We start from the raw sequence: 24301 nt of genomic DNA, 5'->3' as shown, positions 1-24301 counted from the left end.
ACTTCCAAATGTTAATACATTTCATTATACTATAATCACATTTATTAAAATCATTACCCCTCTCATCAGAAGAGTCTAAGAGCATTGGGAAGCTGTCACACTCATGATGGTGTTTTTCCAAAATTCAAATTTTTTGCTTGAAAGCTCATTTTACCATTAGCAACAAATATTGTCAGTTGGTTTTCTTGGAGTGACAGACTTACTTTATTAATTTCCAGAAAATGTCTGCCAAATAACCAACACTTAATAACCACAGTTTGTAAGACATTCTTTCAAGTAAAAATGGTATACCATGAGAAAAAAAATTAACCAGTATAGCTCACAATTCATACAATCATGTTGCATTTCAGTAGGCAGCAGAAATGCTCCTTGCATACTTCCCATTTCATCACACAGAATATTAAAAAGATGTGTACTCAGGAGCAAGATTTAATAAAATTAATAACTTTTAATGTTTGATCAAGGACATTCTTAAGTGAAATTGAATTTTACTGTGAGTGCATGGCAATGAAGAATATAATGGCAACCAGTAGGATTTGGTGACACTGACTAAGCAGTTCTCAAGTACCAGCAGTTTTACCCACCATTGATTTTGCACCACAGAGCAAAAGTCAACAATATGAAAAAGGCAAATGATATTTGGCACTATTATGAAAATACTTGGCCTAATGGACCCCTAAAAGGGTTTCAGGGTTCTCAGAGGTCTATATCCCTCACTTTAAGAACTGCTGCTATAACTTCAAAGTGCTCAGCTTAACTTAAGAAGCCACCTATCAGCTTCATTTAGAAAGGCAGCAAGGCAGGGCGCCTGGGTGGCTCAGTCGTTAAGCGTCTGCCTTCGGCTTAGGTCATGATCCTGGAGTCCTGGGATCAAGTCCCGCATCAGGCTCCCTGCTCCTTGGGAGCCTGCTTCTCCCTCTGCCTCTTTCTCTCTCTCTGTCTCTCATGAATAAATAAAATCTTAAAAAAAAAAAAAAAAAGAAAAACAGCATGGTAAAAGAACTGCAATTCTGATACAAAAAGATGTGGCTTCAGGGCCTCCTGGGGGACTCCGTCGGTTAAGCCTCTGACTTTTTATTTCAGCACATCTCAGGGTCATGAGATCCAGCCCCAAGTTGGGCTCCACACTCAGTAGGGAGTCTGCTTGAGATTTTCTCGCTCCCTCTCCCTCTGCCCATCCTCCCTCTGGGGCAAGTGTGTGTGCTCTCTCTCTCTCTCTCAAATAAAGTAAATCTTGTGTGTGTGTGTGTGTGTGTGTGTGTTAGAATTTATTTATTTGACAGAGAGAGACACAGTGAGAGAGGGAACACAAGCAGGGGGAGTGGGAGAGGGAGAAGCAGGCTTCCCGCTGAGCAGGGAATCCGATGCGGGGCTCGATCCCAGGACCCTGGGATCATGACCTGAGCTGAAGGCAGATGCTTAACGAATGAGCCACCCAGGCACCCCAAATAAAGTAAATCTTTAAAAAAAAAAAAAATGTCCATCGACAGATGAATGGATAAAGAAGATGTGGTATATATACACAATGGAATATTATGCAGCCATCAAAAGGAATGAGATCTTGCCATTTGCAATGACGTGGATGGAACTGGAGGGTGTTATGCTAAGTGAAATAAGTCAGTCAGAGAAAGACATGTATCATATGACCTCACTGATATGAGGAATTCTTAATCTCAGGAAACAAACTGAGGGTTGCTGGAGTGGTGGGGGGTGGAAGGGATGGGGTGGCCGGGTGATAGACATTGGGGAGGGTATGTGCTATGGTGAGCGCTGTGAATTGTGCAAGACTGTGGAATCACAGATCTGTACTTCTGAAACAAATAATGCAACATATGTTAAGAAAAAAGAAAAAGAAGATAGCAGGAGGGGAAGAATGAAGGGGAGTAAGTCGGAGGGGGAGACGAACCATGAGAAACGATGGACTCTGAAAAACAAACTGAGGGTTCTAGAGGGGAGGAGGGTGGGGGGATGGGTTAGCCTGGTGATGGGTATTAAAGAGGGCACAGTCTGCGTGGAGCACTGGGTGTCATGCACAAACAATGAATCATGGAACACTACATCAAGAACTAATGATGTAATGTATGGTGATTAACATAACAATAAAAAATTAAAAAATAAAAGATAAAGGGCGCCTGGGTGGTTCAGTTCGTTAAGCGACTGCCTTCGGCTCAGGTCATGATCCTGGAGTCCCGGGATCGAGTCCCACATTGGGCTCCTTGCTCAGCAGGCAGTCTGCTTCTCCCTCTGACCCTCTTCCCTCTCGTGCTATCTCTCATTCTCTCTCTCTCAAATAAATAAAATCTTAAAAAAAAAAAAAAGATCTGGTTTCAAATCCCAGTTCTGCCCCTTACTAGTTAGGTTACTAGCTAGTTTATCTAAGGCTCTATCATGTATCATGTCAGTTTAATTTTCAACTATTAAAACACGGACAATAACACACACAATTTGGCAAAACAAGTAAAAAACCCGATTTGTCTGCAAACGCCAGCCGTTTAAAATATCTATGACTCAAGGATTTTGTTTAATAATATCCACTATTAGCAAAAGTGTGGGAAAATGGACTCTCTGGTGGGGTACAAATTTATACAATCATCCTGGAGGACAATTTAGCAATATAAATCAAAATAATGCACAACCTTTAACTCAGCAATTCTACTTCTAGCAACTTACCTAAGGAAAACCTTATGAAATAAACAGTTACAGGGAAGTTCATCATAATGTCATTTGTAACAGCAACAGGTCAAAAATAATCTAGATGTTCACAGTAGGGAATATGTTAAAAAAAAAATGATAGTATAGCAAGATACCATATATAGTTAGAAACACATCTATGTTCTGCTATTTACAGCTGTGGGGCTCTGGAAAAGTAACTATTTTTTTTTAAACAAAGATTTTATTTATTTGACAGAGAGAGACAAAGCAAGAGGAGGAACCCAGAGGGAGTGGGAGAGGGAGAAGCACCCCTCTGGAAAGGTAACTTAACCAATTTGTGTCTCACTTGCCTCATCTGCAAATTATATCATGTGGTAGCAGTGAAGATGAAAAAAAAAAAAAAAAGTCCTAACATTTGGTTAAGCCCTCAGTGCAATTTTTTTTTTTTTTTTTTTTAAGATTTATTATTTTAGAGGGGCGTCTGGGTGGCTCAGTTGGTTAAGCGACTGCCTTCAGCTCAGGTCATGATCCTGGAGTCTCAGGATTGAGTCCCGCATCAGGCTCCCTGCTAAGCAGGGAGTCTGCTTCTCCCTCTGACCCTCCCCCCTCTCATGTGCTCTCTCTTTCTCTCATTCTCTCTCTCTCAAAAAAGATTTGAGAGAGAGAGAGAGAGAGAGGGAGAAAAGGAGAGAGTGGGGAGACGGACAGAGGGAGAGAAACTCCCCACTGACCGTGTAGCCCAACTCAGGGCTCGATCTCATGACCCTGAGATCATGACCTGAGCAGAAATCAAGAGTCAGAGGGGCGCCTGGGTGGCCCAGTCATTGAGCGTCTGCCTTCGGTTCAGGTCATGATCCCGCGGTCCTGGGATCGAGCCCCGCATCGGGCTCCCTGCTCAGTCAGAAGTCTGCTTCTCCCTCTCCCACTCCCCCTGCTTGTGTTCCCTCACTCACTGTCTCTGTCAAATAAATAAAACAAAAAAAAGAAAAAGAAAAAGAAATCAAGAGTCAGAGGCCTAACCGACTGAGCCACCCAGGCACCCCAGCTGTTATTAACAGAACACTATGCAATGATTAAAATTATGTATTTACATTTATTGACAAAGAAAGAAGCAAATCATAGAACTATTGAGGAAAAAATGCAGATTATAAAACATAATGTGTGTTACACCAATTTGTAAAATAAAAATGTGTATATACACCACATATAGAAAGCAAGTCTTGACTATCCAGAAGAATATACAGAAAAATGTTAGTAAGTTCACTCTGTGTAATGAAACTGTGAGGGTTGTTTTTTTTTTTAAGGTTTTATTTATTTGAGAGCAGGAGAGAGACAGAACATGAGCAAGGGGGAGGAGGCAGAGGAAGGGGAGAGGCAGACTCCCCACTGAGCAGGGAGCCCCACACAGGGCTCCATCCCAGGACCTTGAGATCATGACCTAAGCTCAAGGCAGATGCTTAACCGACTGAGCCACCCAGGAGCCTCTGTGAGTGGTTTTTTAATTCTTTACCTAAAAATAGATTTGGGATTAGGGGGGCACCTGGATGGCTCAGTTGATTGCGTGACTGCCTTCGGCTCAGGTCATGATCCTGGAGTCCCATGACTGAGTCCCTCATAGGGCTCCCTGCTCGGTGGGGAGTCTGCTTCTCCCTCTGACCCTCCTCCCTCTTGTGCTCTGTGTCTCTCCTCTCTCTAATAAATAAATAAAATCTTAAAAAAAAGATTCGGGGGGCACCTGGGTGGCTCAGTAGGTTAAGCGTCTAACTCGACTTCAGTTCAGGCCATGATCTCAGGGTCAGGAGATTGAGCCCTGCATGGGGCTCCATGCTGGGCGTGGAACCTGATTAAGATATTCTCTCTCTCTCTCTCTCTCTCCCCCCACTGCGCCTCCCCCGACTCTCTCAAAAAAATTTTTTTTCACGTATCATGAAAATGTATTACATTTGTAACAAATGTTTTAAGTCTATGAAATTTTAAAATATTACCTATTACTCAGTTATTACACAATATTTTCAAATTTTATAGAGGTTTAATTTACTTTGGACTTTGGCTTTTTTATTCCTTTCTAAAATACGGAGATGGGAAACTATTCTTAAGATGTTACTGCATTCTTAATGATGTAATGTATGGTGATTAACATAACAATAAAAAAATTTTAAAAAAAGATGTTACTGCGTTCTTAGGGAATCACTGAAGAACTACTTATATATTAGGGCTACTTAGAATAACCAACTACATAATACCAAAAATAAGAAATCTATCCTACCTTCAGAAAACTTGGGTCCTCTTTGCTCATATAAAAAGGATCATACTCTTTTGGATCATAATGTTCTATAAATGCATTTCCCTATAGGAAGGAAATAAAACTACACATAACAAAAGGTACACAATTAATTTTGAGCATAACAGGATTCAAGAGTCACACAGTTCCATTCTTCTGCTTTAAAACAGCATTAATGACAAATGCAAAAGGGAAGGGAAGACCAAAATTGAACTTAATGTAGCCAAGTAATAACTATTATAGTGACAGAAGGAATCTACTTAAAATTTGCAAGAATAATGAATGTTGGAACACTAACAAACTTGGGAATTTGTTTTTAAATGCTTACTAGTCAAACATCTCAGATCTCTTAGAAATGCCAAAACAAGTATTTTATAGCATTGTAAATAACTGAGTCCTATAACTACACATAAATATCCTGAACCTACAGCCCAAATTTAATTGGTATATAAAATTAATAATTACATTTAAAAAACAAAGAAAACTGATTCTAATGTACACATTTAAATCCAGACCTAATCCTCTTCCCTCCAACCTTTCCACATGCCCTGGATTTAAGAACAGTGTACACTGTAACACAGTAGAGATTATACATATATAGAGTCAGAAGGCGCAGGCTGTTTGGATGATTATAAAGGTAATCATAGTTTTAAACCAACTGAAACAAGTATCAAATGACCTCTTCGTACCTTTTTATTTACATGTTTTAAAAAACTATCTAATTCTTCTTGTCTCCTTTTTTTAATCTTCTTATATGAACAAATTTTTTCTATAATTTTCTTCTGGAGAGGATGTGCCACATGGTCAGCCCATCTTTTATGTAACATCTCTTTTCTTCTTGCCTTTAAAAAGTCATGATGTTGTAAACACTTATCTAGTTCCTAATAAACATTGATGGAAAAGGCAATTATTTTAAAGCTTTGTTGTTCTAAAATTTAAATTCATTTATATTCCTAAGAATAACCCACAAAGTCATTCATGAATTCAATCATTTATCTGTCTTCTACTGGGTGACACACACTATACTGGAAATAGTGAATAATACATAGATAAATTAGACAACATGCCTACTCTCCCTGAGACTACAAAACAAACAGACGGAACAAAAGAGGGACAATATAGCAAAATACACACACACACACACACACACACACACACAGACTCAGATACTTGTACATCAATGTTCATAGGACCATTATTCACAATAAAAGGTGAAAACCCAAGTGCCCATCAACAAAATGCGGTATACACACAAAATGGAATATTAGACAGCCATAAAATGGAATGAAGTTCTGACACATGCTTCAAAATGGATGAATCTTGAAGATAATATGCGAAGTGAAATAAGCCAGACGCAAAAGGACAAATACTGTAGGATCCCACTTATATGAAATTATCTAGAATAAGCAAATTCAGAGACAGAAAATAAATGAGAGGCTACTAGAAGGACCTCTGGGGCAGGGGAGATGGGAAGCCATTACTTAATGTGTATAAAGTTTTGGCTGGGGTGATGAAAAAGTTTTAGAAATAGAAATAGAAGGGCGCCTGGGTGGCTCAGTTGGTTAAGCGGCTGCCTTTGGCCCAGGTCATGATCCTGGAGTCCCGGGATCGAGTCCCACATCGGGCTCCCTGCTCAGCAGGGAGTCTGCTTCTCCCTCTGACCCTCCCCCATCTTGTGCTTTCTCTCTCACTCTCTCAAATAAATAAAATAAAATCTTTAAAAAAAAGAAAGAAATAGAAATAGATAATGATGATGATTTCATGACATCCATCTATTTGGAAATAGTGATGATTGTTGTACAATATGTGAATGTAATTAATGTCACTGAACTGTACACTTAAAAATGGTTAAAAATAGCAAAGTTATGTTATATATATTTTACCACATGGGAAAAAAAATGACTAAATTTTTCTTTTTAATTCCTAGAATGGGAGACATTTGGGATAGGCCTTAAGAGAGTTATCTAGGAAGAGAAGAGATGAGAGAATGTGAAAGAAGTATATTCTATGGAGGGGGGAAAAAGACAAGAGTGAAGAGGCAGAAGCTAGCAAAACCTGGATGAAATGGCAAGTAGCCCATAAAAAAAATGACTGATTTAGGCTATAAACTAAAACTTCTTATTCAAAACGTATCCACCTCTCATCTAGCAAATGAAATCATGTGATTTCACAATCAACAACATGAAATTCAAAATGAAAATAAACAAACAACCGAAAAACACTGAGAGCTTCTCCAGGCTGAATCCCTCCCTAGCTTCAGGTCATAGCACTCTTGAAGCATTCTTAACGAAGAGCCCCTTTCCTTTTTAAACAACGCTGAAGAAAATTTTTCTTTACAAGTTACCCACTCCTCTGTTTGTTCTACATGGACATTCATCTTGTCTTATAATCAAGCCCATCCTCTTACAGTTAAAGCCTTCTACTTACCTAGGCATACCTGAGTAATAATTGGTCAGTGTGTCCCAGTAACAGCTCTTAAAGCTCTTAGGAATACACACTGACTCCACAGAAGCCCTACTAGATGAAAGAACAAGTTGGGAAAAACTCCTACATATAATTCCTACAATTAAAACCATCTCAGAGATTGCTTAAGGTTAATCCTAGGGGCTAATGAGCATTTTCAATTCTATTTCCTGTATTTTCTAAAATTTGTAAATGATGATGCACTACATCTAACATGGATAAACAAAATTTAATTTTTAATTGTGACACATTCTGTAGCCAATTCTTACCTTAATTATGTAATTTTCTCTATATAATATTGATTGAATAGCTGCATCAATATCTTCTTTAGCTAATGCCTAAAACAACAAAATGAAATTTTGAAAATCAAATAAAAAAAATCAAATTATGGGGGCATCTGGGTGGCACAGTCAATTAAGCATCCAACTCAGTTTTGGCTCAGGTCATGATCTCAGGGTCCTGAGATCCTATCCAAAGTACTTTTTTGTTTTTTTTTTTAAAGATTTTTTCTTTATGTGTGAGAGAGTGAGAGAGAGAAAGCACGAGAAGGGGGGAGGGTCAGAGGGAGAAGCAGACTGGAGCCCTCATCAAGTACTTCTTAAAGGGTATTTGAATCTTTCTGCTATTTGCTATCGCTCATTCAAGGGCAAAAAATAACTCAGATCACAGACATTTTGACTACCAGCATGGTCAAATGACTTGCCCAGAGTCGCATGGTAAATAGAACCCACCTTTTTTTCACATTTCATAAAATGTTTTTACCTTTATGAGTTAAAATACAATCAGGCCTCTATTTGAATTCATTCAGTCATTAGTGAATTCTACTTTAATTCATTTAGTCATTATAGCTTCAAATATTCATAATTTATATACAAGTCACATTTTCAGATTTTTTTAAAGATTTATTTATTTGCAAGAGAGCACACATAAGCAAGGTAGGGAGGGGCGGGGTGGAGAGAAAGAATCCCAAGCAGACTCCCTGCTGAGTGTGAAGTCCAAGCAGGACTCTTATCTCACAACCCTGTGATCACAACCTGAGCAGAAATCAAGAGTCAGACACTTAACCAACTGAGCCACCCAGGCACCCCACATTTTCAGATTTTAAAGCAACACAATCTTCAGGAAATAGCTCATAACATTAATTTTTTCCACTTACATGTCTTCCATAAATATACACCAGAAAATACAAGAGGTTGTAAAACATGTCACAAATTGTACACTTAAAAATGGTCAAAAATAGCAAACTTTGATGCTATATATATTTTACCACATTGGAAATATGATTAAATTTTTTAAATTTCCCAAAGTGAGAGACATTTGGGATGGGACTTTGAAATCGTCTTACAATTACACAAAAACAAAATATTTTCAAATTAACAGTCACTGGGGGGGCCTGGGTGGCTCAGGTCATGATCCCAGGGTCCTGGGACCGAATCCCGCATCGGGCTCCCTGCTTGGCAGGAAGCCTGCTTCTCCCTCTCCCACTCCCCCTGCTTGTGTTCCTGATCTCGCTAGCTCTCTGTCAAATAAATAAATAAAATCTTAAATAAAAAAAATGGATAAAATCCTAAAAAAAAAAACACCTCAAATATATCTAACTCCAGATTCATTTTCTTTGTTCTTTCTGCCTCACAGAGTTGCTATTCCTGGCAAATCTGTTGTTCTCAAAACCAAGATGGTACTGAAATAATATTCTAGACAAAAATATAAAAAACAACAATCTGAAGACACTGGAGACTGAACAAAAACAGAGAGAAACAAGAATGTAGTCAACCCTTGGAAAAAAAGAATAACATTGGTATAAGTTTTCAGTTTTTATGGACTTTTGTCTAAGAGCAGGCCTCCATCAGAGCTAAAGGTGAGGGCTCAAACTCAGAAACATGAAGTTTTACAGAATTCAAGAATTAGAAGACAGGGGCACCTGGCTCATCAGTCAGAAGAGCATGGAACTCTTGATCTCAGGTTTGTGAGTTTGAGCCCCAGTGTAGAGATTACTAAAAAAGACAAACTTAAAAAAAAAAAATTTAGAAGACAGAGTTCAGGGCAACCATAGGAGCTGAAAAGTCAAAGGAGAAATACCTGAAATGAGAAAGCTGTAGAGGAGATGCCACCAATTTTACAAATTAACTGACCAAATCTCTGGCGGATCCTTGAACTATTATGTACAAGGCAAACGCCTTTGGAAAACAGTTTGGCAGTTTCATCAAAAAGTTAAATTCACTTACTATATAACCCAGTCATTCTACAACTAGAAACCCAAGAGAAATGAAAGCGTATGTCCATGTAAAGACATGTACATGATTGTTCCTAACAGCTTTATTTGTAATAGCCAAAAAATGCAAAGAACCCAAATTTCCATCAGCAGGATGGACAAACTAGGGTATACAGCACTCAGCAAAAAAAAAAAAAAAGGAATGAAGTACTGATACATGCCACAACATGAATTGTAAAATAATTATGGTGAGTGAAAGCCAGACAAAAGGAATACATGCTGTAAGATTACATTTGTATAAATTTTTTTTAATTTTTTTATATTTTTTCAAAGATTTTATTCATTTGAGACACAGAGATAGAGAGAGCATGAACAGGGAGAGAGGCAGAGGGAGAGGGAGAAGCAGGCTCCCTGCTGAGCCAGGAGCCCAAGGTGGGACTCCATCCCAGGACCCTGGGATCATGACCTGAGCCAAAGGCAGACATTTAACCATCTGAGCCACCCAGGCGCCCCCTGTATAAAATTTTTTAAATGCTAAACAAAAGTGTAGTGACAGCAAGGAAATCAGTGATTGCCTTGAGGGTTGGCAAGGAGGGAAGGATGACAAAAGGGACACAAGAAGGAAACTTTGGGAATACTGGATATGTTCATTCTCTTGATTGTGGTAATGGTTTCATGTGTGCAAAGATCAAAATTTTTCAAACTGTACACTTAAAATATACGCAGTTTATTGTGTATAAGTTATACCTTAATAAAGCTGTTTAGAAAAAAATTACAATAGTTTTTAAGAACACGACAAAGAAATAAAGTGCTTCAGAACAAACTTTATAACTTTGTTAAATAGAAAACGTAATCAATTGCCTATGATTCCACCTTAAAAAGCTAGAAAATGAATAGCAAACACAAAGTTAGAACGAATGGAATAATAAAGAGCAGAAATGAAATAGAAAAAATATTAAGCACAAGCCACTTCTCAACGCAACTACCCAAATACAAACTTCAAAATGCCATATTACTGTTACCTCCATAAAAGAAAGTGGCTGTGGTTCCAACCATTCTCTCGATGTCTTGGGCTTGGTAAGCTTGTCAGTTACCCGATCATCACTGTCTAAATTTCTCATTGTGGTCACAGAAAAACAGAGCCCCTAGAAAAACTAAAAAAGTTTAGCTTATTCAGTAATGAGAATTCACAATCCTACTTTCCCTTCTGTTTAATTAACAATCAATCCTTGCGACCACGAACGGAGGTGGAACCGATTCTGAATTAGTAGCCACCCACACTTTCCGTAACAAGAGGCCTTCACCACCGTTTCTGATGAGGTCTTCAGAACCAGCCTCTTTTAAGCAGGGGAGATTCTCTCTGGACTGACCCCAGCGTCGCCCCAGAATTCAGGCTTCCCAAGTCCTTCTACAACACAGCCCATTCGAGCCGGCGTGGCAATTACCAGCCAGGCCTCTAGGGGTCGCACTGCCGCAATTTTCTGACTCGGGAGAGCTGCAACTTTCTGGCTAGTGACGCCAACACAGGGGGCTTAGAAGAAAGGGAGGGCTGCTTAGAGAGGGAGGGGCTTTCACAAAAATTTGCGTGTCCTCAAACTCTAGGACGCCCAAAACAACCCCAACACACACACACACACACACACACACACACACACACACACACACACACACACACACACACACACACACACACACACACACACACACACACACACACACACACACACACACACACACACACACACACACACACTTTTCCGAGGGGGAACTTGCGCCCGCGCCCGTTACACACCTACAGCACCCACCACCCCGTCCCTTCCCTCCCATCTTGTCAACAAGATTAGCGCGTGCTCCGCCAGGCCTGGCAGGAAAGTTGCAGACCGCCACAGGTACCTCAGCTCCCTTCCCAAGACTGGCTGGGCCTTGGGCTCCCTGCAGCGACCCCTCGGCCCACGGCCCTGCAGTGGTCGGCTGCCACCGGAGAGTGCGGCCCCGCCAGCTCGGGCCCGTCGCCTTGGAAAGACAGAACGTTCCAGTCTATTGTCTCCTTGACGCAGCCCCCAACAACCCCTGCGCCGCGACAGACGTCGAGTCAGAATTCTACCAGCCGACACTGCGTCCCGAGCCCCGAGCAACTTTGCTCCCGAGCCCAGTCCCGCGGAGAAGTAACCTGAGCGCCTATGGTGCGGGCGCTGGTGGGCGGGTCGTGGTTAGCGAACCAAACCTCAGCACTTCTCGGTGACGGGCAGATGTTTCAGCCAATAGCTAGGCAAGTCGCCTTTCCGCCCCGCCTTCTCCCGCGTCCGTTGATGGGTGGCTGCTCCGCGAGCCCTCCGTTGGCCCAGCGAAGCGCTCCTTCCCGGACTGTCCTGTGCCTTGTGCTCTCGCCTGGGCCATCGCCCTCCCCCAAGCCCTCTGTGAGCCTTCCCAGCCAACACGACCCCTCTCCCTCGCCTCCAGTCCCTCTTCAGGGAACCCCCCCACCCCGGGCTAAACCACTGCTCAGGGAGTGGCCGGAAAGGGCGCCTGCCTTCAGGATCCCTTAGAAGGACGGGTGTTTGTGGAGGTTGTCCTTATGAGGACGGCCCAAGAAAATGTGGGGGAAAGCCCGCTTTAAACGCACGAAAGGTGTATTTAGTCCCTCGGTATCAGTGCCCGTAGTTCGCGGGGATGCGGGGGGGGGGGCGATAAGGACCAGCTGAGCTCATTTACCCTTGTTTACTTAGATAAGTGGCGCTGCGTCCCGCAGGTGTTTGGGTTTTAGTTTATAATCTCAGGTGATTCTGATGCGAACCATTGGTATAACCTGAAAGTTGTGAGCAGTGATTTTCCAAATGCAATAACCTGCTATGTGAACTGTGATTTTCTATGATTCTATTTTCCTCTTTGAGTATTGGTGGGTATTAGATGATGGACCACCATTTTCACTCTTCATTTTCACTCCTTCCAAAGTGCGCGCGCTGAAAACTGTCCCAAGTGTCTTAGGGAGATTTGTATTCGCGGGCCTTTTTGAAGCTAGCCAGAGTGAATCGTTTCAACTGTAGTTCTTTTCAGAGCTGAGGGAGCATGAGCCATTTGCAGAACTTACTGTTAGATACCCTCCTGGGAACAAAGCATGTGGACAGTGCAGCCCTCATCAAACTCCAAGAACGAAGCTTGTGTGTAGCATCACCAGGATTTAGTGTAAGGAAAAGCAAGCTTGGGCATAAGCATTTTAACAAACTTTCTCTGTAAAGAGCCATAGTAAGTATTTTAGGTTTCTGGGCTATATGGCCTCTGTCACAACTACACAGCTACTATGCAGTTTTAGTGGGAAAACGGGCATAGACAATACATAAAAGAATGGATGTGACTATGTTCCAACAAATCTTTATGTACGAACACTGAAATGTGAATTTCATGCAATTTTTACATATCACAAAATCTTATTCTATTATTTTTTCCCAATGACTTAAAAATGTAAAAGCTATTCTTAGCTTGCAGGACTACAAAAACAGACAGTGGGCCAAATTTGGCCAGCCTGCCATAGTTTGCCCACTCCTACTCTATTTAACTTCTGCAGATAATGCCTGGTGATGTCCGAACACTTGTGAATGGATTCGCCAAGAACCCTTTGCAAACCAGAAGAGAAGGATTGTATTTCAAGGAAAAGGACTACAAATGTATCCGGGCAGATGACTATTCTCTTTATGCTAAGAATGTGAGTGTGCAAGATTTGAAGACAGCTAGGTAAAAAACCTTAAGAAAAGAATTTTATTACAATTTGCCGTGTCCCTTCTGATCCCATTTATAAAACGATCTAAGCCCATTACTACAGTAGCAATATCTGAGACAGCAGTCTAATGCTAAGAAGACATATGTAAAAGAAAGTACAGAGAACCTAGTTGAGAAACATTCATTCCAGAATCTATCAACTGCAACTTACCTGAAGTACCTCTTTTAACTATTCCATACTCTACACCCTCCTCCTTTAAAAAAAAAAAAATTCTTTTGCTTAAAACCTCTCTTGGCTCTCTGTTGCTTATAAGGAAATAAGGAGATGAAATTCAGATTTACTGGATGCCTTATCTTATGGGTTAAGCACACTTCATCTGCCTTATAAAGTAAGTAGCCTCATTTTACTGGATTGAGGAAACTGAGAGTTCACAAGGTTAAATAACTCTTCCTTAGCCATGCAGCAGAAAATGAAGGTTCTGGGATTCAAGCCCAAAGCTGTCCAATTCCAAAATGTATTACCTTCTCATTTTTAAAAAAGATTTTATTTATTTATTTGAGAGAGAGCGAGAGACAGAGCTAGTGAGAGACAGCATGAGCAGGGAGGAGAAGGAGAAGCAGACTCCCGCTGGACTCCCACTGAGCAGGGAGCCTGACACAGGACTCAATCCCAGGACTCTGGGATCATGACCTGAGCTGAAGGCAGACACTTCATGGACTGAGTCATCCAGGAGCCACCCAGATGCCCCTATTAAATCAGTCATTCTCAATGGGATAGGGGTATATTACAATCAGCTGGGGAACTTTTTCAGACTACACATGCTGTTATTACAAGTCTGAAATTTTTTGAGCAAAGACAACTAAATTAGTGGAAAAGAGTGAAGAGTCCAGAACTAGATATGCGTGTATGGAAGTAAAGAAATGGCACAAATTGTGGCTGGAGTGTAACTGCTAGTCCTGTGACTAGAACCAAAAGAAGGACATTCTTGTTTTACTCTTATCCAGGAAAACACTGGTGTGGTTGTTGTGAAGACCCATCTGTATCTTCTGGTGGCAACTTACACTGAAGGCATGTATCCTAGTGTTTGTGTGGAAGCCACAGAGAAGCTGGGTAAGTTTGTCTCCCCATGCCTGTCTTTGTTCCTTATGGTAATCAGACCTTCTGACTGCCAGTAACTGAGAGCCAGTACAAACCGCCTAGGGCAGAAGAGAGGAATTTATTAAAAGGATACTGGGGTTACTTTTAGATTCACTGGAACAAGGGAGTGCAACTGAGCCACAGTGAAAATGGACTCCAGGGAGAGGAATATTGCTAGAATATGCTTCTCTAGTCTCTGTTTCTGAGAGGGTCAGCTTTGTTCTGTCCCATTGCAAAGCCTCCATTCCTGGCTGGTATCATGGCCAAGTCTCACATCCTGCCTCTTAATTTCATTCTTTCTTTTTTTCTTTTTTCACTTTTTAAAGATTTTATTTATTTGACAGAGAGAGAGAGAGAGAGGGAACACAAGCAGGGGGAGTGGGAGAGGGAGAAGCAGGCTTCCCGCTGAGCAGGGAGCCCGATGCGGGGCTCGCTCCCAGGACCCTGGGATCATGACCTGAGCTGAAGGCAGACACTCAACGCCTGAACCACCCAGGCGCCCCTCTTAATTTCTTTTAAGGCCCTGATTTGAGGGCGCCTGGGTGGCTCAGGCATTAAGCGTCTGCCTTCAGCTCAGGTCATGGTCCCAGGGTCCTGGGATCGAGCCCCGCATTGGGCTCCCTGCTCCACGGAAGCCTGCTTCTCCCTCTCCCACTCCCCCTGCTTGTGTTCCCTCTCTCGCTGTGTTTCTCTCTGTCAAGTAAATAAATAAAATCTTTAAAAAAAATAATTCTAGGAGATAGATATATCTTTGAGAGCAGGGACTGGGTCTTAACTATCCAGTCATCCATGTATCTCCAGTATCTAGCATGTGGTAGTCACTCCCAATGTCTGTGGAATAAATATAATATAGCATGTTGTGGTGATAATTTGTTGCTCACAGATAATAACCATGTTCTGTTTCCTTTCAGGAGAATATCTAAGAGGAAAAGGAAATTAAGTCATCAGAGGACTATGAAAGACAGCTTTTATTATTTTAGGAAATAGATCCTAAAGAAAAAGTCATGCCTTATTTTGTGGTTGAAAACACTAGGAAGATGATACTAAAAAGGAAGAATGAGTTAAGGGAGCAATTTTTCTTATTTCAGGAGATCCTCTTCTTTAATTGGAATTCTTTGATGAGCTTTGCTTGGTTTTTTTAAATGTTGGTCATTGACATGAGTGTGACCAACCTGATCACTGCCCAGGGCATATCTGTTCAGAGACTCTTCCATGAGTGTCTTGCACTCCCATGCATCTTGCTGGGTATGCCAAGAATGCAAGGGTCTAACAACTCTTCATCCAGACCATTTCCCAGGGTGATTTTGCAGAAAGCAACCTTGAACAACGTAGTAATGCCTCCCTTCAGAACAAAGAACAAACTCTCTTACTGCTTGCTATAAAAGAGGTAAGTTCCCTGAACTCAGAGCTGTAATGCAGCTCACTACATGTGTGACATCCCTCTGGTCCACATCACCTCTGTAGGACTTGGGGAGAAGGGCAACACAAAGGCCACACTTGGGGCCACTAGTCAAGGTATTTAATGGACATTCCACACTCCCCACCATCTGCAGACATCTGATTTGTTGAACATTGGGAAGACCTTTCAAAAGTCAACTCAAAAGAATTTTTTAAGAATCAACTCAAAAAGATTTTTTACTTTATCTCCTTGACTTCCTCCTAGTCCACACAACTTAGTATGGTTAATGAATGCAACCTTCTCCAGAAAAGGTCATCTCCTCTTGGTCACCTCCTGGGTGATGATCAGGACAATAAGGGTGGGGAGCTATAGAACCTATTTTGAAAATTCAGGATTCCACCCTGATCATTTCTGGGCATGATACATCTTTCTTTCCCTTAGCGGCAACTCCAGGCCAACCTGGTTGGTACACTCTCAGGTGTCCCTGAGAAGGGAACACTTTACACCACTGTCATCAAGTCTTAGACCTCTTGCAGTTCTTGGCATTATCAAGCAGCAAGGTATAATTTTCTGGATTCCAAAAACATGCTATCTGGGGCTTTCCATGTAGATCTGCCTATAGATTTTGACGTCAGTCCTCATGCAAATGGTTTCTCCTTGTAAATCAGCACATTGACATCTAGACTTTATAACTTAGTCATGTGGATTATATACTCACTCTCCACATGCTGTCACGCTGGTGTTTTGAGCCTCTAAGGCAGAAGGTCTGACTCTAAAGTAATCTCTAAAGTGCTAAAGGCCATCATGAAGCCTCTTACCTGCTCACCAGCTGGTCAGCCAGCCTTTCCTGGACACATACCCACTGCACTGCTGGGAGCCTCATGGGGCCCTTTTTGTAAACCTCCTCAAGGCAAATGCCCCACTGTCTGGAGCCCTCCTATGCACATCTGTCCAGTTACTTCCTATAATTCTCATCACAAAGTTCCAACTATATCCAGCTATTCAGAGAGACCCACAAAAGTGACCCTTTGGTGGTAGCCACAGAATTCCTGCGGAGGTGCCCAGGGACCAGATGATCTTCTGAAACATCAGGGGTCTCCAAGTGAGGGAGATCTGTGTCCTGGTGGTCCACAAAGACTTTAGATGGGGCACACAGGCGCGAATGGATTGAAGTGATTGATTTTTCCCCAGATCTTCAATTTCCATATGTACTTGCCTAAAGCTGCTGAGACTGAGGAGTCCTGTCAGCTTTGCTTCCCACCTCCCCTCCCCAAGCTCCCTTCCCCCAGGATACAAAAGAAAGGTGTACTCTCATCCAGCCCCAATCTTACTGCTGATGCTTGGCTTGGAGTGCAAAACCTGCAGTGTGTGAGGGAAAGGAAAACTCTAAATATTTTTTAATGTTTTAAAATCCATCCTCTGTTGTCAAAAATTACATCATATGTGAAGGAGAGATCCATGAGAATAAAGTAAAAAGAGCATTAGTGAGAAATAGTGAAAATCTTTATATCATTTGTCTTGGAGAGGAAGGTTCTATGTCTTATCTATCTATATTTCTTAAAATTCAGAAGCAAGATGATTGTCATAGGACATGTATTAACATGATTTTTTTTAAGATTTTATTTATTTATTTGACAGAGAGAGACACAGTGAGAGAGAGAACACAAGCAGGGGAAGTGGGAGAGGGAGAAGCAGGGAGCCCGATGCGGGGCTCGATCCCAGGACCCTGGGATCATGACCTGAGCCAAAGGCAGACGCTTAACGACTGAGCCACCCAGGCGCCCCTGTATTAACATGATTACTTGGATTGAAAAATGAGAAACCTTCTCTGATAGGAAGTAATTTTATTTGGCTGATTATTTAACAATGAGGACTGGCTTTGCCAGTAAGAATGTCACAGATGTTTTTCATAATTAAGTCTGCAGCTTCCAGATGTTAATGAAAATATATTTTCAAGTATATGATAAGGTAGAAGGACTTGATTTTTAAAAATTGTCTTAGCAAAAGTGTATTGAAATTAACATTTTGGGGGCACCTGGGTGGCTCAGTTGGTTAAGCGACTGCCTTCGGCTCAGGTCATGATCCCAGGGTCCTGGGATCGAGCCCCACATCGGGTTCCCCACTTGGCGGGAAACCTGCTTCTCCCTCTCCCACTCCCCCTGTTTGTGTTCCCTCTCTCGCTGTGTGTGTGTCTGTCTCTCTCTATCAATTAAATAAATAAATAAAATCTTAAAAAAAAATTAACTTTTACTTTCTGAATCCTTTGTGAGTATATCAATTTAAACAAGGTGTCTCTAAGTGAAAAAATAGCAGATATAATTGATAATCATTTGATAAATCTTCACAAAGCTTTGTTAGTATGATCCCAGAATCTAAGACCCTAACGACACTTATGGCTGGATAACAAATCCTTAACAGGTTGAGTTGTTCCCAAGTCTTTGCTTTCAACAAAACTGAAGAAAGACCTAATTAAGTTGCCAGCTAATAGATCATCGAAAATATATTTTTTTTAAGACTTTATTTATTTACTTGAGAGAGAGAGAGATAGGGAGAGGGAGAAGCAGGCTTCTCATGGAGCAGGGAGCCCGATGCGGGGCTCCATCCCAGGACCCTGAGATCATGACCTGAGCCAAAGGCAGACGCTTAATTTACTCAGCCACCCAAGCACCCTAAAAACAATTTTTGATGATAGATCATTATATAGTTTTTAATCATATAACACAGAGGTATTCAGAGAATTGGCTGACATTCCTATAATGAAATTTTTCTTTCCCCATCTAATTTATGCAAATTAGGTTCCTCAGAGCTTGTCTATAAAAATGAAAAATAGGAAGAGAATTAATGTTGATTCCAGTCTCATTCTAGCAATGAGGAATATTCATCCACAGACATAATTACTTGGAAAAATTCAACCCCACCAATGGTCATTAAGAGCTATCTTTCCAATAAAATCTTACTTTTCGTGTTCAATAGTTATTAATATTTAAAATAAATAATATAAAATATAATTCATAATATATAATTTATTTAAAATAATATAAAATAATATAAAATTCAAAATAATGTTTTGATCAATTGTGGACCAAGGATATTGTAATGATAATAAAAGATGAAACAACATTTAGAGCCCTGTGGTCACAGGAAATAACATTTTTTTTCAAAGATTTTACTTATTTATTTGAGTGAAAGAGAATGAGAGATAGAGAGCACGAGAGGGAAGAGGGTCAGAGGGAGAAGCAGACTCCCTGCTGAGCAGGGAGCCCGATGTGGGACTCGATCCCGGGACTCCAGGATCATGACCTGAGCCGAAGGCAGTCGCCCAACCAACTGAGCCACCCAGGCACCCAGGAAATAACATTTTATTTTATTTTTTTTAACTTTTTATTTATTTATTCATGAGAGACAGAGAGAGAGAGGCAGAGGGAGAAGCAGACTCCCTGCTGAGCAGGGAGCCCGATGTGGGACTCGATCCCGGGACTCCAGGATCATGACCTGAGCCGAAGGCAGACGCTTAACCATCTGAGCCACCCAGACGCCCCAGGAAATAACATTTTAAAATAGAGTCAGTTTTTGTACATATTTTTGTTCCAGATAAAAATGATCAATAAAGCATAAAATACAGCAGTATATAATTCTATGAGAAAAATAGAATGACAATATGAGTACTAGAAGAAAAATGACATTTTAAAACTTCCAACTGTTAAAGAACTGTTTTGCACATTTTTAGTGGATGATTATAAATATCAAATTTCTCTGAAATCTAGATTCTACTTGATACATTTAAAAGCCTGACATAGGGGCGCCTGGGTGGCTCAGTTATTAAGCGTCTGCCTTCAGCTCAGGTCATGATCCCAGGATCAAGCCCCACACTGGCCTCCCTGCTCTGCGGGAAGCCTGCTTCTCCCCCTCCCACTCCCCCTGCTTGTGTTCCCTCTCTCGCTGTGTCTCTGTCAAATAAATAAATAAAATCTTAAAAAAAAAAAAAACCTGATATAGGGGCACCTGGGTGGCTCAGTTGGTTAAGCGACTACCTTCCGCTCAGGTCACAATCCCGGGGTCCTGGGATCAAGTCCCACATCTGGCTCCCTTCGCTCTGTAGGAAGCCTGCTTCTCCCTCTGCCTGCCACTCCCCCTGCTTGTGCTTGCTCTCTCTGTGAAATAAATAAATAAAATTAAAAAAAAATAAAATCTTTAAAAAAAATAAAAGCCTGATATAACAGTTTTAAAATGTTAGTATTTATGACCAGAAATCGTATCTTTTGCACTATTTAAATTTGAGATTAAATATTTTAGATATTAATTTTATTATTTTTTTAAGATTTTTTTATTTATTGAGAGAGAGAGAGAGAGGGGGCACAGAGGGAGAGTGAGAGGGAGAAGCAGACTCCCCGCTGAGCAAGGAGCCACCCCGGTATCATGACCTGAAGCCGAAGGCAGACGCCTAACTGACAGAGCCGCCCACACGCCCCTAGATATCAACTTTAAAATGTGAGAGGGGACAGACAGTTTTTGAAAACGTTTTGTCTATTTGAGAATAAAGTGTGAAGATCACTGCCCAGAGCAAGCAGTGCCTTGGACGTTGAGTCACATGGATTCGTGCCCAGGAAGATGGCGGAGGCAGGTAGCCAAAGAAGCAGTCCCCAGAAAACGGGGGCAGAGGACCCCACCAGGCTGACTCCAAGCCCTCTCTCCCAGAGCTCTCCTAAGTCCCTGCTCTTGGGATTTGCCCCATCAACCTCAGGGGGAAGTGCCCATGGAGAGAGGGGAGAAATAGCCCAGAGAAAGTCCTGCAGGCACGAAAGCTACCATGAACAACCCAGACTCCAGCTGCCCCAGCTCCTCCAGGGAAAAGTGTCAACCCTTGCTCTGCTCCAGAACCGTGGGTCATCGCTGAGCTGCTGGGCTCCGGAACCGCGGGTCATCGCTGAGCTGCTGGGCTGCCAACGCGTGGGCTTGGTCACCAGAGTAGCTGTTGCCTCAAGGTGACTCAGCAGCACTGTGCAAAAGCCTCTGAAGGGGCCGGGACCCCGCTGGACCTCTGGAAGAGATTGTTCTAGGCCCCCAGGCCCATTTAACTTACAGCAGCAGCAACTACACCTCAGATCAGTGCCTGCGCCCCATTCCTAACGCAGAAGATCTCGTTTGTTCTGTTCAAATGTAAACCTTTGCGGAGAGTCTTTAGAGGCCAGAGATGTGGGGGATCATGAAATACTGCCACTGCAAAAGTTACCACTCAATCCCAAAATTTGGATCTTGAGAGGGAACTGGAGCAGGATATGCTTTAAGAAAAGCAACCTGTTGGGGGTGCCTGGGGGGGCTCAGTTAAGCGTCTGCCTTCTGCTTAGGTCATGATCTCAGGGTCCTGGGATGGAGCCCTACATCGGGCTCCCTCCTGAGCAGGAAGTCTGTTTCTCCCTCTCCCTCTGCCTCTCCCCCTGCTCATGCTCTCTCTCTGTATCTCTCTGTCTCAAATGAATAAAAATCTTAAAGAAAGAGAGAGAGAGAGAGAGAGAGAGAGAGAGAGAGAGAGAAAGAAAGAAAGAAAGAAAGAAAGAAAGAAAGAAAGAAAGAAAGAAAGAGAAAGAAAGAAAGAAAAAAAGAAAAAGAAAAAGAAAAAGAGAAAGAAAGGAAGGAAGGAAGGAAGGAAGAAAAGAAAGAAAGAAAGAAAAGCAACTTGTTGGTGCCTGGGGGGCTCAGTCGTTAAGCATCTGCCTTCAGCTCAGGTCATGATCCCAGGGTGCTGGGATCCAGCCCCGCGTGGGGCTCCCTGCTCAGTGTGCAGTCTGCTTCTCCCTCTGCCTCTGCCCCTCCCCCCTGCTCATGCTCACGCTCTCTCTAATAAATAAATAAAATCTTAAAAAAAAAAACTCTAGAGGGCGCCTGGGTGGCTCAGTTGGTTAAGCGACTGCCTTCGGCTCAGGTCATGATCCTGGAGTCCCGGGATCGAGTCCCATATCGGGCTCCCTGCTCAGCAGGGAGTCTGCTTCTCCCTCTGACCCTCTTCCCTCTCGTGCTCTCTATCCCTCATTCTCTCTCTCTCAAATAAATAAAAATAAAAAAAATAAAAAATAAAAAATAAAAACTCTAGAAAAGCAATCTGTTTTGTGGGGTGGCCATCTGCCTCCAGCAACAAAGAGGACTGACATTGGACCCTGGGCCACTCTCAGCAGACCCACTTACCAATGTGCCCCTCTCTCTGCAGAGACAAGGCCAGTATTCCCAGCCCCCAGAGGCCAGCAGCATTTTGGGACTCTAGACATCTAGACAATGGGCAGAGCTAGAGCCCACCTGCCAGGGGCACTGGGAGGTCAGGGACCCAGCCATGGTTGTGCTGCCTGGCAGGAGCCAGGCTCAGTGTGTCACTGTCCCTGAAAGGCTCCTCGTGCCCATGCCCATCATGGCAGGACTGACCCTTCCCTAGGCTGCAGCCATCCTGGAGGCCTGGCTCACTGCTTTCCAGATGCTACGCTGCATGCGTGAGGAAGACCCTCAATGCCTGGAGACCTGCCAGCCCTGCCCTGTCACCCAGAGCTAACTGCTGACACCAACTCAGGCCTCTGACTGAGGCCCTCACTGATGTCCTGACCTCCTCCAGCCTCTAATCCCAATGTTGATGGGACCTGTCCTCCATGGAGACAACTGGACAATTTTTAGGACCGATGTGGGGCAGAACCAGGTTTCTCAGAGCAGGTCCAGCTGCTTGTTCCCATCCCAGAGGGGAGGAAACTGCCCTTCAGTCCTTCTGCTAGGTCCTTCACAGGCGGTGGAGGAGACACTCTTGTTCCATTTATCTTACACAAAGAGGGATCAGAGCAGCCCAGACATCTGTCCTGGCTGCTGTCTGTCCCAGGAGCTCCCTAGACTCTTGGCTCAGGACAACCCTTTGGAGCAGTTCTGAGCCTGAACCCTCACTTTGTCTGCTGGATTGAGTCGCACAAACCCAGCCCCGATCAAGGCTCCCGGTGCTTTGAAGCTCTGGAGGGCTCCTCACACTTCTGTGACCCAGGCCCAACATGACCTTTGGCTTGTCTCTCATTACACCCTCAGTGCACTAGATAGTTTATCTTTCCAAAGCTAACCCTATACCTTCCCTCTCCCGTGCCTTTGCTGGCTTGGGGTATTCTAACTTGGATTCTCTCCACGGGAGGTATACAAGAGGGGTGACAGTGCCCATCCCTCCCAGCACTGGGGATGTGGGCACAGCTGCCATTCAGTTGACCAGACTGTTCTGAGCCATCTCCCTGGTGACCACGAGCCCCAAGAAGAAAATTGAGATGGCCTAGAAGCTGGGTGCCATAGCAGGTTTGATTATAAGGAGGACTTCTCTGAGGAGTTGCTGAAGGCCATGCAGGGTATGGATGTACATGTTTCTGCAGGGAGACTTGAAGGAAAAGCCAAACTGATCTTACTCCCTGGCTCAGCCCTCTGTCCCTTGTCCTAATTCCTCCTCTTCCATAATCTTTTCCTCCTCTTTTCTCTCTTGTATTAGTTACCTATTATTGCATAACAAACTGCTCCAAAACTTAGTGGCCTAAAACAGCAAACATTTTTTTTTTTAAAGATGTTATTTATTTGACAGAGAAAGCACAAGCAGGGGGAGCGGCAGGCAGAGGCAGAGGGAGAAGCAGGCTCCCTGAGGAGCAGGGAGCCTGATGAGGGGCTCGATCCCAGGACCCTGGGCTCATGACCTGAGCTGAAGGCAGTCCCTTAACCAACTGAGCCACCCAGGCACCCCACAGCAAACATTATCTCCCAGTTTCTATGGGCCAGGAACCTGGGAGCAATTTAGTTGAGTCTTCCAGCTAGGGTCTTAGGGTCTCAGAAGGCTACAGTCATCTTGAGGCTAGACTGGGGGTCACTCTGCTTCCAGGCTCACTCATTTGGCTCTTGGCAGGCCTCAGGTCTTTGTTGAGTCTTAACCAGAGACGTCACTTCCTTGACATAAGTTTCTCCATAGGGCAGCCCAAAACATGGCAGTCATTTGGTCTAGGATAAGTCAGGCAGTTCTGCCGATCTCACCTGGGGTCATTAATGTGGCTATAGTAAATTGACCATCTGGGCCCACTTGGTCCACGGACCTCAGTTGACACAGCTTGTCACTATTCCATGAAGTCTCATTCTCTAGTAGAGTAGCTCAACCTTCTTCACACGATGGCAAAAAAGTTCTCAGTAGCAAAAGAGGGCAAGTTCAACAAGTAAACACTTGCATTGTTCCCTTGGTGAAAGCAAGTCACATGGTCAAACCCAAAGTCAGAGCAAAAGGGAACTACATACAGTACGCAGGGGTGTGGTTACAGGGAGATATGGTTCATTGAGACCATTAGTGTAGCAATCTACCTCATTTTTTTCCCCTTAATTTTAAATATTTCATTTCTTTCACATAGCTCTATGTATAAAGTGCTTAAAAGTTCTTTTCCTTTTTTATTTTGTTCCCTGCTTCCC

The 24301-nt window shown here is 42.8% G+C and overlaps 2 protein-coding genes across 10 annotated transcripts in view; one reads left to right on the top strand and one right to left on the bottom strand.

The window, feature by feature from the left end:
* FAM228B (family with sequence similarity 228 member B) overlaps positions 1 to 11779 on the bottom strand; it is a 36425-nt gene extending 24646 nt beyond the window's left edge. For 5 of the 8 annotated variants that reach the window (XM_088026337.1, XM_028099578.2, XM_028099575.2 and 2 more), the window contains exons 1-5: positions 11502 to 11779; positions 10631 to 10762; positions 7666 to 7734; positions 5623 to 5814; positions 4919 to 4999 (exon numbers count right to left, since the gene is read on the bottom strand). In XM_088026337.1, coding sequence (XP_087882463.1) covers positions 4919 to 4999; positions 5623 to 5814; positions 7666 to 7734; positions 10631 to 10729 — 441 coding nt within the window. In that variant the 5' untranslated portion in view covers positions 10730 to 10762; positions 11502 to 11779. The remainder of the gene's footprint in view (positions 1 to 4918; positions 5000 to 5622; positions 5815 to 7665; positions 7735 to 10630; positions 10763 to 11501) is intronic. The other 3 variants (XM_028099580.2, XM_028099576.2, XM_028099582.2) reach the window with 3 other exon arrangements.
* An 895-nt stretch (positions 11780 to 12674) lies between these two features.
* On the top strand, positions 12675 to 15447 carry PFN4 (profilin family member 4). 2 transcript variants are annotated; one of them, XM_088026330.1, is made up of 4 exons: positions 12675 to 12791; positions 13171 to 13308; positions 14328 to 14437; positions 15375 to 15447. In XM_088026330.1, the coding sequence occupies exons 1-4, from the start codon at positions 12675 to 12677 to the stop codon at positions 15445 to 15447; spliced, it is 438 nt and encodes a 145-aa protein (XP_087882456.1). The 2 variants fall into 2 exon arrangements, with proteins under 2 accessions (XP_087882456.1, XP_027955180.1); XM_028099379.1 differs by having other exon boundaries at positions 14328 to 14433; positions 15372 to 15400.
* The last annotated feature ends 8854 nt before the right edge of the window (positions 15448 to 24301 follow it).

This window comes from Eumetopias jubatus, unplaced genomic scaffold (assembly GCF_037043125.1).
Source record: "Eumetopias jubatus isolate StellerSeaLion01/CBP00866 unplaced genomic scaffold, mEumJub1_p1.0 scaffold_9, whole genome shotgun sequence".
Lineage (NCBI taxonomy): Eukaryota > Metazoa > Chordata > Mammalia > Carnivora > Otariidae > Eumetopias > Eumetopias jubatus.
The sequence above is the reverse complement of the archived record's forward strand: the minus strand, read 5'-3'. Positions and strand labels throughout refer to the sequence as shown.

Excerpts from the sequence above, each read along its gene's own strand:
- PFN4 (XM_088026330.1), top strand. The coding sequence starts at position 12,675 with ATGAGCCATTTGCAGAACTTACTGTTAGATACCCTCCTGGGAACAAAG. Across the intron at positions 12,792-13,170 it reads TAGCATCACCAGGATTTAGT|ATAATGCCTGGTGATGTCCG; the intron begins GTAAGGAAAAGC and ends TAACTTCTGCAG. Across the intron at positions 13,309-14,327 it reads ATTCTCTTTATGCTAAGAAT|GAAAACACTGGTGTGGTTGT; the intron begins GTGAGTGTGCAA and ends ACTCTTATCCAG.